At 39.3% G+C, this 17,366-nt stretch overlaps 1 protein-coding gene across 6 annotated transcripts in view; it reads right to left on the bottom strand.

Moving 5' to 3' along the window:
- Fam13b (family with sequence similarity 13, member B) overlaps positions 1 to 17,366 on the bottom strand; it is an 81,570-nt gene that overhangs the window by 47,465 nt on the left and 16,739 nt on the right. For 5 of the 6 annotated variants that reach the window (XM_013020390.1, XM_013020389.1, XM_013020392.1 and 2 more), the window contains exons 2-7: positions 12,766 to 12,932; positions 10,585 to 10,776; positions 9,950 to 10,162; positions 7,428 to 7,605; positions 6,999 to 7,140; positions 2,967 to 3,121 (exon numbers count right to left, since the gene is read on the bottom strand). In XM_013020390.1, the coding sequence (XP_012875844.1) occupies positions 2,967 to 3,121; positions 6,999 to 7,140; positions 7,428 to 7,605; positions 9,950 to 10,162; positions 10,585 to 10,741 (845 nt within the window). In that variant the 5' untranslated portion in view covers positions 10,742 to 10,776; positions 12,766 to 12,932. Of the gene's footprint in view, positions 1 to 2,966; positions 3,122 to 6,998; positions 7,141 to 7,427; positions 7,606 to 9,949; positions 10,163 to 10,584; positions 10,777 to 12,765; positions 12,933 to 17,366 lie in introns of those variants that run through there. The other variant, XM_013020394.1, reaches the window with a different exon arrangement.

Here is a 17,366-nt window from a genome sequence, read left to right as displayed (position 1 = left end):
TTTCCTGCCTGGGCTGGTTTTGAACTGCAAACCTCAGATCTCAGCATCCTGAGTATCTAGGATTACAGGTATGAACCACTGGCGGCCGGTTCCCAAGATCCTTATAATTAATAAAGTTGCAGCCAGGTGTTGATGACTCATGCCTTTAATCGTAGGAGGCTGAGACCTGAGGATTGCAGTTCAAAGCCAGCACAGACAGGAAAAATCTGTGAGACTTATCTACATTAACCATCAAAAACCCAGAAGTGGGCCTGCAAATGTGGCCTAGTGGTAGAGTGCTTACCTAGTATGCACGAAGCTCTAGGTTCTATTCCTCAGTGCCAGATAAACAAAAAGCTGGAAGTGGAGCTGTGGTTCAGGGACAGTTCCCAGACCCTGAGTTCCAGCCCTAGGACTGGCAAAATAAAGAAAAAACAAATAAACTGATTTAAAAAAAAAAAGTCAGAAGTGGAGTTGTGGCTCAGGTGGTAGAGCACTAGCTTTCAGCAAAAAAGATCTCAGCCTCCTGAGTAGGCAGGATTATTGGTGTGAGCCACCAGAATATGGCTGCCATCAGTCTTTTTCTAGTAGTGTCATACAAATAAGTTTAAATATTTAGGTACTTGGGCTGGGAAGGTGGCTCAGTGGTAGAGCGCTTGCCTTGCATGCCTGAGGCCCTGGATTCGATTCCTTAGCACCACATAAGCAAAAAGAAAAAAGCCGGAAGTGGCACTGTGGCTCAAGTGGTAGATTGCTAGCCTTGAGCTGAAGAGCTGAGGGACAGCACCCAGGCCCAGAGTTCAGGCCCCACGACCGGACCCAAAAAAATAAAATAAAATAAAATAAATATGTAGGTACTTATCCAATAAAAGACCAAACAGAAAAATGAAACTTTCCCGAATGAGTTTTAATGTCAACTAGGATCATTCTCTGATATTTTGCTCCAAAAATCTCTTGCTTATATTTTAAGTTTCAGTAACCAGCTACTATTTGTTTTTGGGGTTTTTTGGTCGGTCATGGGGCCTGAACTCTGGGTCTGGACGCCGTCTCTCAGCAATTCAGCTAAAGGCTATTGCTCTACCATTTGAGCCACAGCGCTATTTCCGGCTTTTTCTGCTTATGTGGTGCTGAGGAATCAAGTCCGGGGCCTCATACATGCAAGGAAAGCACTCTACAACTGAGCCACCTTCCCAGCTCATTAGTTACTATTTTTGCGGGCATGTACCTACTGGTCCTGGGGCTTGAACTCTGGGCATAATAGGTGCCAATCCTGAAGTTTTTTTGCTCAAGGCTAGTGTTTTACCATTTGAGTCATTGTTTCACTTCAAGATCAATGGACTTTTCTGCCCAGGCTGGCTTTGAACCATGGTTCTCATACTTCAACCTCCTGAGCAGCTAGGATTATGGGTATGAGGCACCAGTACCTTAGATTTCATGCATGCACGTGTGTACGTGCGTATACATACATGCACGTATATGGATAACTAGTACTGGGACTTGTCAGGGACTGAGTTGATCCTTTGCTTTTTTGCTCAAGCCTAGTGCTCTTTCACTTGAAAGAAAGATATGTGGCTCAACTTGTGGCTTTTTGGGGTTTAATTTCAGGTAAGATTCTCACAAACTTGGGGCTGGGAAGGTGGCTCAGTGGTAGAGCGCTTGCCTTGCATGCCTGAGGCCCTGGGTTCGATTCCCCAGCACCACATAAGCAAAAAGAAAAAAACTGGAAGTGGTGCTGTGGCTCAAGTGGTAGAGCGCTGGCCTTGAGCCGAAGAGCTGAGGGACAGCGCCCAGGCCCAGAGTTCAGGCCCCACGACAGGACCCAAAAAAAAAAAGATTCTCACAAACTTTCCTGCCTCAACTGGCTTCAACCTATGATCCTCAGATCTTACCCTCTCTGTTCTCGGTGACATGCGCCACTGGCACCTGGCTGGAGATTCCTATATTTAAATAAAGGTAAAAGTGGTAACTGAATATTCCCTATCAAGATTGCTGCTTTAAGTTTTCTTCTTGCTCTTTTTCATACTCAAATATCAATCTTTCACATAGTTATAATTTGGGTTTAGTGTTTAAGGTACTCTACATCTAAAATGACATACTCTAATTCAAGTTCATCCAACCTAAATATTTACCTGGATACAAGGTCACATGCACCTCCATGTTCATTGCAGCACTATTTATAATAGCCAAGACATGGAAACAACCCAGATGCCCCACTACAGATGAATGGATCCAAAAATTGTGGTACCTATATACACTAGAATATTATGCAGCCATTAGAAATAATGGCATTCGCAGGGATGGATGGAACCAAAAAAAATCACGTTGAGTGAGATAAGCCAAGAGCAAAGAGACAAACAGCACATGGTCTCCCTGATATATGGATATTAAATCCAAAATGTAAGAAGATACAACAAAGTAAATAAGACTTGAGAAATAAAGGACCTCTGGTCATATCATTACTAAATGACCCTATGCTGTTGACCACATACATGGTATATATACATGCACATCAGAGGGAAACTAGGAAGAGGTCACAGAAACAGGGGAAAATATACAACAGGGGGACCTATCAGCTACATTGGCCATTGATCAAAATGAAATAAGCAACTCAATGGTAGCAATGGGAGGGAGGGAATGAGCAGGAAAATGGGAACAGCTGACACTAAGCAAAAGGAAAGAAATGTACCTATCACCGATGAGGAAGAAATAATTGTATTATCAAAGCTCACAGAATTCACAAACTTTATAGACCATGATAAAGACAATTTACCCCATGAAGGTTAGAATGTGTTTACGACTTTAAGTATCACTAACTCACAATACTGTGGAATTTGTGAAATTTATATAATCACTTAATCACAGTAAAAAAAAATATATATATATATATCAATCTTTCACATAGTTATAATTTGGGTTTAGTGTTTAAGATAGTCTACGTCTAAAATGACATGCTCTAATTCTAAAGTTCATCCAACCCAAATATTTACCTTGTTGATGGTGTAACACTATTTGCTTCCAGGATATTTTCAGTCATCCTTAATTGTACCACTTCTGGCATGTCATTTGATTTTTCTACACCCTCTTCTGGAAGTTCTTCTATATGTTCCAGCTTTTCATCTTCTTCCTCAGAAAGTTCGTTAACCTATATAAATACAAGGAAACTCAAAATTAAAATGTAACAAAGGGGCCGGGAAGGTGGCTCAGTGGTAGAGTGCTTGCCTTGCATGCATGAGGCCCTGGGTTCCATTCCTCAGCACCACATATAGCAAAAAGAAAAAAACCAGAAGTGGTGCTGTGGCTCAAGTGGTAGAGAGCTAGCCTTGAGCTGAAGAGCTGAGGGACAGTGCCCAGGCCCAGAGTTCAGGCCCCACGACCAAACCCTAAATAAATAAATAAATAAATAAAATGTAACAAAAATTTAATGTATCTAAAATATACATTCTAAGAAAATTGTAAACATAATTCATTTTTATTCCCTGATTTCCTAAGATCAGTATCTCATATAAAGAAATTGTCAACTTTTTTTTGTACTGGTATGGTTGGGAGGGGGAGGCCTTGAACTCATGGCCTAGGCACTGCTCTTTTGCTCAAGGCTGGTGCTCTAGCACTTGAGCCCACATCCACTTCTAGCTTTTTGATGGCTGAGATAAGAATATCTTGGATTTTCCTGAACAGGCTGGCTTGAATTCAACCTCCATCCTCAGATATCAGCCTCCTGAGTAGCTAGGATTATAGGCATAAGCCCCCTGGGACCGGGCCTGTCAACTTTTCTATATTAACATAAAATTATAGGACTGGGGGTATAGCTCAGTGGCATGACAAAGCCCTGAGTTTACCATAGCACCACAAAAATACGATTTTAAATGAAAATAAAAGTAATGGCTTATAAGCCAAACAAACATTTTGAATCAGAAACTAATGATTGTGTTAGTTCCATTCATCAGCAAGAATATAAGACTGCAGACATGGGGCTGGGAAGGTGGCTCAGTGGCAGAGTGCTTGCCTTGCATGCATGAGGCCCTGGGTTCAATTCCTCAATACCACATAAGCAAAAAAATCTGGAAGTGGCGCTGTGGCTCAAGTGGTAGAGCACTATTCTTGAGCTGAAAAGCTGAGGGATAGTGCCCAGGCCCAGATACAGGCCCCATGACTGACAAAAAAAAAAAAAAAAGACTACAGACAAAAACCAGTGGCTTGGGGCTGAGAATGTGGCTTAGTAGCAGAGTGCTTGCCTAGTATTCATGAAACCCTGGTTTGATTCCTTAGTACCACATAAATGGAAAAAGCCAGAATTGGTGCTGTGTATCAAGTGGTAGAGTGCTAGCCTTGAGCACAGAGAGGGTCAGGGACAATGCCCAGGCCCTGAATTCAAGCCCAGGAATGGCAGGAAAAAAGAAAACCAAACCAGAGGCTTATGCCTGCACTCCTAGCTCTACTCAGAAGGTTAAGATCTGAAGGCTGTGATTCAAAGACAGCCTGCGCAGAACTAAGTACATGAGATTATCTCCAATAAACTACCAAAAAAAAAAAAAGCTGAAATGGGGCTGTGGGAGAAACTCTAATCTGGAGCAAAACAAAAGCTAAGCAACAGTGCCCAGGCTCTGAGGTCAAGCTCTAGGACAGACACCAAAAAGAAAAAAAGAAAAAAAGACTGCAGACTATGAAAAGGCCTGCACATTAATATTAAAGGTAGTTTTTTGATGTTTTGTTATTTCTATGTTTTTTTATTTTGTTTTTTCATGGTACTAAGGTTTGTCTGAGCTTGCTAGGTAGGCAATGTATCAATTAAGCCATGCCCTAAGTTCCAAATTTGTACACTAATAACCACAAGAAAGGTCGAACTTGTTTTTCCAGTTACCAGGTGTATTTTTTTGGTTGGTTGTAGAGCTTGAACGCAGGGCCTCAAGGCTAGCACTCTACCACTTGATCCACAGCACCACTTCCGATTTTCTGGTGGTTAACTAGAGAGAATCTCATGGAAACTTTTCTACTGGAGCTGGTTTGGAACCATGATCCACAGATCTCAACCTCCTGAGTAGCTAAGATTATAGGTGTAAGCCACTGGAGCCTGAGTTTTATCCTTTTGACATCAACAGGTTTGTTTTTTTTTAATTTGGTAAACCAAGTGGTCTGCCTTTCAGTAACTGTCTAATTTTAACTGTGATTTTTATTTCATTTGTATCCAACTACTGCTATATATCTCGTTCCCTGGATATTTTGTTTTGAAACAGAAAATGGCTATGTTCAATGACTACAATTTCTTATTTAAAAAACAAAAAATAGACAAACAAAAAAGCTGGGTGCCAGTGGCTCAATCAGGAGGCTGACATCTGAGGATTGTGACTAGAAGCCAGCCTGTGCATGAGACTTAACTCCAATTAATCACCAAAAAGCTGGAAGTAAAGCTATGGCTCAAATGGTAGAAAGCTACCTTTGAGTGAAAAAGTTAAGGGACAATGTCCAGGTTCTGAATTAAAGCCCCAGACTGAAACACACACACACACACACAAAAATCTTGCCTGAAAGTGTTGTCTTTTAGGAAATGTCAGCTAATGTCTAACTCATATTTAACTTTTCTCAAGGAAATGGAACTTTATAGCAAGAAAGAACTCATGTAAGGTGTTTGGTTTTGTCTCATTTTGAAGCCTAAACTCAGGGTCTCAAACTGTTGCTTGATTTTGTCCCACATGCCTAGTGCTCCAACATTTTCCACTTTCAGCTTTTTGCTAGTTAATTAGAAATACGAGTCTCCAGGATTTATCTGACCAGAATTTTGTCCAAACCTTCATTCTTAGATCTCAGCCTCCTGAGGAGCTAGAATTATAGGCAGAGGATTTTTTTTTTTTAAGACATCTGTTTCTGCAGTTGATGCTGGTTCACTCTTGTAATCCTAGCTACTCAGTAGGCTAAAATCTGAGGACTGCAGTTCAAAGCCAGCCTGGGCAGGAAAGACATTGAGACTCTTATCTCCAATTAAACACCAAAAGTCAGAAGTGGATCTGTGGCTCAAGTGGTAGAACACTACCTTGGGACAGTGCCCAGGCCAAGTTCAAGCTCCAGGACTGGCACACACATACAAAAAAAAAAAAATCTATTTTAAATTTATTTTATCTCCAATTAATAGAGATGTGGCAGTGATAGAGCACCAGCCTTAAAGTTTAAGTGAGAATTCAAGCCCCAGGATCTGCACCAAAAAAAAAAGTGTTGATCTTTTCCTCTACCTTAAATTTCTCACCCTTTGCCTATATATATTCTTCTATATTAGAATAATACCTTTGGGGGGGGGAACATACTTTTCTTATTAAATAAACAATGCCTACACGAATAAGGGTGGAAAAAGTATAAAATATCAACCCTATACTCTGAGTTAAATGCCTTTATATAGCTAGTATGCTCTAGGCTCTAGATTCAATCTGCAGCACAACAATATACAATAAGCAGGGCAACAGTGGCTCATGCTTATAATTCAACTACTCAGGAGGTTGAGATTTGAGGATCACAGTTCAAAGCCAGCCTGGGTAGGAAAGTCCATGTGATTCTTAAATCTGATTACAAACAAAAATCCAGAAGTGGAATTTGTGGCTGAAGCGATGAAGCACCAGCCTTGAGCAAAAAAAGCTCAGACAGCATCAAGGCCCTGAGTCAGCCCAGGTAGGAAAGTCCATGAGACTCTTACCTCCAATTAACTACTAGAAAACTGGAAGTAGCACTGTGGCTCAAAGTGGTAGAGCACTAGTCTTGAGCAAAAAAAGCCCAGAGTCAGTGACCAGACCCTGAGTTCAAACCCCAAGACCAACAACAAAAAGTACTTTTCCTATTACCTAAATTGGGGACAAAGTTGTTCAAGGGGAAAAAAAAAACCTCATTGGCTACATGGATTTGTCACCTGATTACAAATATTAATCAAGAGAATCACCCACAGTTCAAAACATAAATTCAGCATAAGTGTGTCAAAACCATAAAGGAGATTCTTGAAACACAGAATTTCTCCCTCCACATAGATTTTAAGATAGTCTTACCTGTTCAGTAATTGAACTCAAATCATTTGATAAAAAATCTTCCTCTTCATTTTCAAAAAACTCATAATAGTTTTCCAGAAGTCCCGCCATTATTCTGCTTACAATTTCTAGCTCTTTCATATCTTCCACATCTGTGTAAATGCTAAGAATAAAAGTCCAAATTGAACTGAGTTCTTAAATATCAGGTAAAGTTAGAAGAGAACCAATGAATCACATTATGAAACTGAGCAACTGATGTCATCATCCTGTGCCTCAGTTTTCCCATCTGTAAAGCCTACCTAATTTGTACCCTGTTCACAGCAATGCTACAAAGTTTAATCAGAGCTACTATAAAAAAAATAATAGTTAACATTACTACTTGGAAGACAATACGATTCTAGTTTACAAATCTCATTCTAAAAATTGAGCAAAAACTTATTAAAAACTTACTGAAAGACATCTGGACCAAAGACAGCAGCCAAAGAATTTGCAGACCAAATTTCTTCATGATGTGATGCTACATTAGCTAAAAATCTACACAGAAACTTTAACAAACTGTAATTAACAGGTGGAAGCTGTTGCAAGAGGAACCTCAACTTTCTTCCAAATTCATCTTCATTATTATAATCTATAAAACATAATTACAGGTTTTCTTAATGAAGTAAAAAGCAAAGCTCAGATATTTTGCCAGGTTCACATTACTCCACCCACATCATTTCTTTATGATACCAATTCAAAACCTCTTCACTTCCTCTACTAGAGGCTAAATGCCTTAGGGCTTTGCATTTCACTTATTAATGTGGGAGAAGAGTTGAGAAGGGGGAGGTGGAAAAAAGGAACTCAAGTTTCTCAATTAATGGAAGATGTTTTCTTCATCTATTACTCATTGGCATCAATTCTCTAGTTTCCCTTTTTTAATTCTCTTCATAGTGTCTCCTGCATTATACCTGTGTTTCTCAACTAATGCCAACTATAAGTTAAAATACACTGACATTGCCAGTCAACATCAACTACTGAGCAAAATAGCAATTGAAAAACTAATAATATCACTAACATTTTTCACTATTATTATTCACTAACTACTATTTCACTATTTCACTTTAAGGAATGGGAAAACAAGGAATGAATAACATGACAGACTTTATTATTCCCGCAGACATTTGGAAAAGATTAACTTCAGCAATATTAGTAGAACTAAATTAAATGGTCTTTTATTTGTTATTTGGTTTTCTTCTCTAAACTTGTACTGCTTTCTTTCTTAATAAGTACATTTTATCACGTAAGCTAGGCCTTGTGTTACTAACAGAAGCCAAGCCTATATGAACTTGATTGATGATAGAAAGGTAATTTCCCAAAGGTACAGTCAAAATGAGTCTATTGCTTCAGTAATGAGTATCAACACAACTATATTTTATCCTAAAATTCTCTACAGGTTCTTAAAATTAAAGAGAGGGCTTAATTTTTAGTGGTGGTATTCAAGTTTGAACTTAGTATGTTTGCATTATTACTAAGCATACATGCTAACACTTGAACTCTTAAGTAAACTCTTATATAAAACTCTTGGCAATGGTTATGGTCTTGATATGGGCCATTTCTACAAAATGAAACACAAGGTTCAAGCTAGGCATGGTGGTTCCAACCTATAATCTAAGCTACACAGGATTATAGTTTGAAGCCAATATAAACAAAAAAGTTTGTTGAAATTCCATCTTGACCAATGGCTAGGTATGGTGGTTTGCATCTGGCACCCTAGAAATATGGGGAACCACAAATAGGAAGACCACAATCTAAGTCAGCTCAGGAATTTAGCAAGACCTATCCCAAAAACAACCAATGTAAGAAAAGCTTAGCAGAGTGGTCCAAGTGCTAATGTGCCTGCCCAGCAAAACATGAAGCCTAGTACAACCAAAAATACAAATATGTCTAAAAAGTCAAGAAAGGATTAGTCACATAGTTCCAGTTAAAATTTAAGATGCAACCAGTAACATTTTTTTATTTTGTAATATTACCAACTGTTCATTCCAATGTGCCAGTACTTTGATCTTCTATTAAATGGAATAGTCCCTGGATTTTTTTAAATCATCATACCTGTAACTCGTGGAAAATTAACTGTAACAACCTAAGCATTTTGCAGAACGTGGTTACAAAAGCCACATGTATCTACTAAAAACAAAACAAAAAAATAAAGGGGCTGGGTATGTGGCTTAGTGGTAGAAAGCTTGACTAGAATGCATAAAGCCCTGGGTTCAATTCCTCAGTACAACATAAACAGAAAAAAACCAGAAGTAGTGTTGTGGCTCAAGTGGGAGAGTGATAGCCTTGAGCCAAAGAAGCTCAGAAACAGTGCCCAGGTCCTGAGTTCAAGACCCAGGGCTACAAAAAATAAATAATAATAACAGTAATAATTATCAAACACAACTACATAACACTAACAAATTCTATGTGACATTCTCTCCACCTTTGTAGCACTTGCTTATCATAGATACATATTTTTATATTTATTTTGTTTTTCAACTATTTGTCCTCTATCCTCCCCTTTAAAGTTTTAGTTTTGTTCTGTGCTGTATTATAGAATACTAGAATACTATCTAGCAGAAAGCAAGTATTCCCAAACAGCTGAATTTGCTATACACAATACACAATAGTGTATTTTATTTATAACAAATGGATCTAATAATTTAATCTCTTTTCAAGATCTAAAAACCTTTCCAAGAGAATGAACAATATAGATAATATTCTTCCTTACCTCCTCTGCCTCTAGTGTCTCTGTGATCAATCAAAAAGTAAACATTACTGTATGATCCAGCAAGTTGCCATTCCTATAACTAGATCATATAGCCCCAAACAGAAAATGAAAAACTAAGAAATTAATCTCAAATACTATACTTACTGATTACATGTCAAGATTTCTAAAAAGGACTCTAAAATTATAATAAATGATTGACTCATTGATAAGAATCAAAGTATGTTACCTTGAGAGAGTTGCATTAAGTGAATATGCAAACTGCCAGGAATAACAGGTTCAGGAAGTTCTTGAAGGAAAAACCTAAGAAGACTAATAGCTGAGGGAACATCTGCTTCCTTAACCAAATCCACCTCTTCTCCACTGTCGTATCTCTGCCGAAGCCACTCCACTGTCTCAGCATTTCCATTGACTTGAAAAAGTCCTTGTTGCTCCAGACCTCCTACATTAGTTCAAGGCAAATATTAAACTGCAACTTCAACTATTTGATCAAACATATTCATTCTCAAATCAACTTAAAATGTTCATACTTCTGGAAGCCTTTCTGGGCTCCCCAGATTTGGCTAAAAGCCTTCAAGTCAGTCATCTAGAAACATACTGTCTCTGAGGGGTAGTCTATCTTATCCCACCCTTTATATCCATTAAAAATATTCCTATCACCCCCACTAAAAATGTTCTAGGCTAGGCAACTGTCATTTCTAGGCACATGAATTTAAGTAAAAAAACATAGTAAAGCTTTAAAAAGAATCCTATTGTTTTTCATGTTTTCCACTTTCCACATTAAAAAAAAATTAAATCCAAGGTCAAGGGTTAAGCTGTGTTTATTAAAACAAAAGCTAGCCCTCAAAGTAAGGAAATGTATACCATGTTCCTCAATATAGTCCACAACGTGGCGGACTATGAACGGAACCTCATTGTCTGGATGTCCTCCCTGCTGCAGCTCATCAAGTGGAATTCCAAATATTTTGTTAGCAAGAACGGAGTTGCAGTTACTCAAGGAAGGGGAGGAGCTCTTCCTCATATCTTTTTTGCAGCCAGAAATCAAAGCTGTCTTTTCTGCCAAATGAAAGACAAAAAAACAAAAAAAAAAAACAAAACAAAACAAAAAAAAAAGACTATAATGATTAACAGGTGGCAATATGGACTAATACATTAAAGAAAAATGCTTTAACCTGAATGTGTTCTCATCTATTTTATGTCCCAGTTATTGGATTATTTTACAAATAAAGCTCCATATAATTATCTAAGTATTTTCTCCATATGACATCAGTTCTGAATGCTCTCGTTAAGTGTTTACACATTTAACAATGGCAAAACTGATTATTCAAAAATCAGCAAATGACATTAACTGATGTCTCAAAGACAAGTTCAAGGACAAATCTGACCCCACAATCTTTATTGACTAAATTTATTTAATTTCACAGGTAAAAAGTCCAATCCATCTTTAGACTCTAACATATGAGCCATTATCTAAACCCTCAATTCACAAATAACCCAAACAGAGAAAAGCTCTTTTTATAGAGATGGGCTAATAAACGTTAACAGTCACTCTTTTTTGAGACATGGTCTCATGGCCCATGCTGATATGTACCAACACACCTAATAATTTTTTTCTTTTGAATAATTATGAAACCCTGTATTGATAAAAAGGACTTCTTCACTGAAAGCTGAGATATACAACTGAAAAAGTTTGAGGCCAACCTGGACTACATAATCAGGTCAGTTAATATAGGTCAGTCTGAGTTATAAAGTAAGACACTGTCTCAAAATACACAAAAAGAAAACAAGTTCTAGAAAAAACAATCAATAAAGATGGATAAAGAGCCTGTCATAATGGTATACACCTGTAATCCCAGGTACTATGAAGGTGAACTAGAAGGATCCAGGAGGAAAAGGGTATTGAAACTCCATCTCAACCAACAAGTAGGGCAATAAGCTAGACAATAAGGCAGAAATGGTATGAGCCTGTAATCCCAGCTACTGAAATATATAGGTTAAGTAGGTCACAAGCTAAGGCTGGCCTGGGCAAAAAGTGAATATCTATCTGAAAAATATGGAAGCAAAAAGGGCTGGGAACATGGCTCAAGTGATAGGCCATATGCCTAGTAAATGCAAGGCCCATATAGTATTAAAAAAAAAAATCAGGCTGTGGTTAAAAACAATGCCTCAGAAGCATTAGAAAACAATCCCAAGAAAATTTTTTTTTATAAAAATCTAGTACTGGGTCTGGGAAGGTGGCTCAGGTATGCATGAGGCCCTGGGTTCGATTCCCCAGCACCACATAAGCAGAAAGAAAAAAAAAAGCCGGAAGCGGTGCTATGGCTCAAGTTGGTAGAGCACTAGCCTTGAGCTGAAGAGCTGAGGGACAGCACCCAGACCCAGAGTTCAGGCCCCACGACCAGACCCAAAAAATAAATAAATAATGAATAAAATCTAGTACTATGTATTTTACCTTTAAAAGAAAAACTTTTCAAAAACTGGAAACAAAACTAAATACAGGGGGCTGGGAAGGTGGCTCAGTGGTAGAGTGCTTGCCTTGTATGCATAAGGCCCTGGGTTCGATTCCTCAACACCACATAAGCAGAAGAAGCTATAAGTGGGGCTGACGTTCAAGTAGTAGAGTGTTAGCCTTCAGCTGAAAAGCTATGAGATAGTGCTCAGGCCCAGAGTTCAGGCCCCAGGACCAACAGATCACAAAGATTAATCTACTCAAGATTCGAAAATTTAAAAAAATAGGCCTACTGATCAATCATATACCCTTTGGATCAAGAATGTTCACATAACTAGGAAACAATCCAACTAATTTACTAGAATTTACTAGCAATTAATTTAAGAACAAGAAAATGCCATAAATTTACATAGTCTTAGACAAATAACATCTATTTAACACATGTAGTCCAGCTTGTAACTACAAAACTTCAATGTTAATACTCAAATTGCAGCCTAGAATAACTGATAATAAAAACCAAGGAGAGAAAAGAAAAAGAGCAGCTACAAGGGGTAAACTCAAAAAATCTCTGTGCATTGACCCTTGTGAAAACTTACCTCTGAGTACTTAAACACCTAAGTTTAAAAAATGTCTTTTGCACCAGCTACCCTCACTGAGCAAGCATTTTTTTGTCATTTATGGTTGTTTGAGATTATGGCAGAAGATCAGCCTGTAGTTCCTCATTGAAGAAACGCAGAACTTGATCAGCACTTCAGCAGTTAATCTAGAAGGGGAAAAAAAATAATTTTGATTCCCATAGTATCTTTTTTTTTTGGTCAGCTTGAACTCTGGGCCTGGGTGCTGTCCCTCAGCTCTTCCACTCCAAGTTAGTGTTCTACCACACCACTACTTCTGGTTTTCTGGTGGTTAACTGAAGAGTCTCACAGACTTTCCTGCCCAAGCTGGCTTTAAACCATGATCCTCAGATCTCAGCCTCCTAAGTAGCTAGGATTATAAGCATGAGCCACCGGTGCCCTGTTTATTATCTTTGTGTGTGCCAGTCTAGGGGCTTAAATTCAGGGCCCGGGCACTCTCCCTGAGCTAGCCCCTTACCATCTGAGCCACAGCTCCACTTCCAGCTTTTTTGGTAGTTAATTGGACTTTCTTGATAGACTGGCTCCAAACCACATTCCTCAGAGCTCAACCTTCTGAGCTACCAGCACCCAGCTCCACAGTATCTTTTAATTATGCAAAACAAACTAAAATAAGCAGAGTATAAACGGGACTAGAACAATGTCCATTTAAGTGGTTATCTATTCTGAAAGGAGTTCTTCTGCCTGTAAAAATCTAGTCACTGGCAAATTGGCAAAGTTTCAAATTAGTCAGGCAGCAGTGGCTAAGGCCTGGAATCCTAGCTACTACTCAGGAAGCTGAGATCTGAGGATCAAAGTGCTAAGCTAGCCCAGAGTTAATCTCCAATTAATCAGCAAATAGTCAGGTAGAGGTGTGGCTTCAGTGGTAGAATGACAGCCTTGAGCAGAAAAACCTTATCAAGCAGAGCACCCTGGCCCTGAGTTCAAGCCAAATACAGGCACACTAGGCATGCTAAGCAATCATTCTACCACTAAGCCACATTCCCAGCCCTCAATCTTTTCTTTCTTTTGCATAATGCTAGAAAACCAGCATCTCATCATGTGGGAGGTTGAGGCAAGATCATGAATAGCTGGCGCTATATAAGGAGTTCCAATATTAACTAGGCTACATAGTAAGACCTTGCTTCAAGCAAAAAAAAAAAAAAAAAAAAGGCTGGGAAGTGTGGCTCTGTGGTAGATTAATTCCTAGCATGCATGAAGCCCTGGGTTCAATTCTTCAGTACCACAGCGCAGAAAGTGGCGCTGTGGCTCAATTGGTAGAGTGTTAGCCTTGAGCACAAGAAGTTCAGGGACATGGGGTGGAAAAAAGAACACATAGAAACTTTTGGGGATGGTGGATATATTTATTATCTTAATTTGGGTGATTGTTTTATAAATGCATTCACATGTCAAAAATTATCAGTCATGGGCTTTAAACATGTGAAATTTATTATATTTCAATTGTACCTTAAGAAAGCCATTTAAAGAAATAAATTTTTTTTAAAAGTCCAGGGCTAGGAAGGTGGCTCAGTGGTAGAGCACTTGCCTTGCACACATGAGGCCCTGGGTTTGATTCCTCAGTACCACACAAGCAAAAAGAAAAAAGCCGGAAGTGGTGCTTTGGCTCAAGTGGTAGAGTGCTAGCCTTGAGCTGAAGAGCTGAAAGACAGCGCCCAGGCCCAGAGTTCATGCCCCACAACCCGACCCAAAAAAAAAAAAAGTTCAGGGACAGTGCCCAGCCCCTGAGTTCAAGCCCCAGGATAAGTCTTAGCCAGGCACCATGCCTGTAATCCGAGCTACTCAGGAAGCTGAGATCTGAGGATTGTGGTTCAAAGCCAGCCCAGTCTCACAAAAGTCCATGAGACTCTTATCTCCAACTAACCACAAGAAAACCAGAAATGGCACTGTGGCTCAAATGGTCGAGTGCTAGCCTTGAGCTGAAGAGCTGAGGGACAGCGCCCAGGCCCAGAGTTCAGGCCCTCCGACCGGACCCAAAAAAAAAAAAAAAGAGTATAGCACAAGTAGAGAATTTATGCAAGATTTAGAGGCTCTACATTAATGCGGAGCCTCTGTCCCCCCCCAAAAAAACCCTAGTTCATCTCCAATGTTATTTCTTAAAATTTACAATATCATAGAATCTCGTATCCTCAAGCTGATCACAGCCTTAAAGTTACTTTTTCCTACCTTGCTAACAAGTGTTAAGAAGGTCATGGGCTGGGAAGGTGGCTCAGTGGTAGAATGCCTGCCTCACATGCATGAGGCCTGGGTTCGATTCCTCACCACATAAATCAAAACAGCCGGAAGTGGCTAAAGTGGTAGAGCACTAGTCTTGAGTTGAAGAGCTCAGGGATAGTGCCCAGGCCCAGAGTTCAAGACCCACGTCTGACAAAAAATAAATTTTTAAAAAAAGGTCAAAGCCATTACCTTGACAATAAAATTAAAAAAGAAAAGGTCAAGCCTAGTTCCAGCACATCAACTATTTATTTACTTGGTATTTCTATCTAGAATACCCAGACTAGAGAATGACCCCAACTAACATTTCTGCACACTAAAAATTAGTTTTGACATTATTTAGCTGTTTCCCTTCCCCAAAGTTTAAATCAAATAAATAATGCTTTTACATTAACAGGTTGAGTGGTGCCCCCAAAACACACTTACCTATTCAGATCCACAGAATTAGATTTATTTGAAAATAAAAACTTGACAGAGCAAATTAAAGATCTCAAAATGAAATCATCCTAAGTCTACAGGATGCTATTGTTTATACCTGTAATCCTACTCAAGCATGACACCTAAAATATTGTGGTTCAAGGCTAGCTGGTATACAAAATATCACTAGACTCCATCTCCAAAACCACCCACAAAAAGCAAGAATGGGGTCATGGCTCAAGTGGTTGATTACCAGCATAAGACTAACAAGCATGAGAAAAACAAAGAAAGAAAAAGAAAAAATCAGCCTAGATTTAGAGTAATCAATGATTGACAGACAAAATACTGCAGTCATATGAAGACATAGGAAGAAAATGGGTTCTCCTACCAGAAGACAAGAAAATGCCAGAAACCATCAGAAGCTGAAGATAAACAAGGAAGGACTTTCCCCTCAAATCTTTAAGAGTATGGCTCTTAATTTAAGACTTCTAGCCTCCTGAACTGTAAATAAAATTTTCTATTATTTCAGTCTTCTAGTTTGTGATAATTTATGATAGAAGCCTTAAAAAAAAGTACAATACCTAAACTACATTATTCGTCAAGTGTGGTGGTAGCACATGCCTCAGTATTCAGGAGACTGAGGCAGGAGGATCTTGAATTGAAAGCAACTTGAGAGTTAGTGATAAAGAGTATCTGGCTAGCAAGCACAAGTCCCTAAGTTATAGACCCAGTAACTAACACACACACACACACACACACGCTGGGCACTGGTGGCTCACACTTACACACACACACACGCTGGGCACTGGTGGCTCACACTTACACACACACACACACACACACACACACACACACACTGGGCACTGGTGGCTCACACTTATAATCCTAGCAACTCAGGAGGAGGATGAGATCTGAGGATCATGGTTCGAAACCAACCCAGGCAGGAAAGTCCATGAGACTCTTATTTCCAAAAACTACTCAGAAAAAGCAAGAAGTGGCCACCCTGGCTCAAGTGGTAGAGTACACTACTCAGAAGTGGTGCTGTGAATCAAATGGTAGAGCACTAGCCTTGAGCACCAAAGCTCAGGGACAGCACTCAGGCTGAGTTCAAGCCCCAGAACAGGCAAAAGGGGGAAAAAATAAAAAAGCTCAGGAAGAACACCTAGGCCTTACGTTCAAGCCCAGAACTGTCATACACACAAAAAAAGAACTGGCCATATTGCTCAGTGGTAGAGTATGTGCTTAGCATGGATGAGTTCATCCTCATGGGTTCAATCCTCAGCACTCTTCCACCCAAAAAAAAGAAGAGCAGCAACTACCACAGAAAAAGATCCCACAGTGATCTTTAGAAGTTTCTGGAAATAGGATCAATAAAATGCAAAAAAGAACAACTGCTGACTCATACCTATAAACTCTTAAAACAGACAGGGTAAAAGAAATTGGAGAACTGTCTTCAAAAATAACCAGCAAGCTGGGAGCCCTTAGCTCAGGCCTATAATACTAGCTACTCAGGAAGATGAGATCCCAGTTTGAAGGCAGCCTAGGCAAGAAAGACTGTGATACTCATCTCCAATTAACTACAAAAAAAAGCTGGAAGAAGAGTTGTGGCCCAAATGGCAGAGTGCTAGCCTTGAGCAAAAAAAGCTCAAAGATAGCACCCAGGCCCTGAGTAAAGCAAGCTCCAGGACCAGTGTGCAGGCACACACATGCCTGCACACATGGACACACTTAGAAAAAAAAAGTGCCAATGCCTCATGCCTGTAAGTCTAGCCCCACAAGAAGCTCAAATCTAGAATTGTGGTTTGAAGCCAGTAAAGGCCATGAAATTCTTACCTCCAATTAATCAACAAAAAGGTGGAAGTGGTGCTCAAGTGGGTAGAATACTAGCCTCAGGAGAAAAAGCTAAGAGATAGCACTCAGGCCCTGAGTTCAAGCCA

The sequence above is a fragment of the Dipodomys ordii genome, unplaced genomic scaffold (genome assembly GCF_000151885.1).
Source record: "Dipodomys ordii isolate 6190 unplaced genomic scaffold, Dord_2.0 Scaffold50, whole genome shotgun sequence".
NCBI classification, from domain to species: Eukaryota; Metazoa; Chordata; class Mammalia; order Rodentia; family Heteromyidae; genus Dipodomys; species Dipodomys ordii.
The sequence above is the reverse complement of the archived record's forward strand: the minus strand, read 5'-3'. Positions and strand labels throughout refer to the sequence as shown.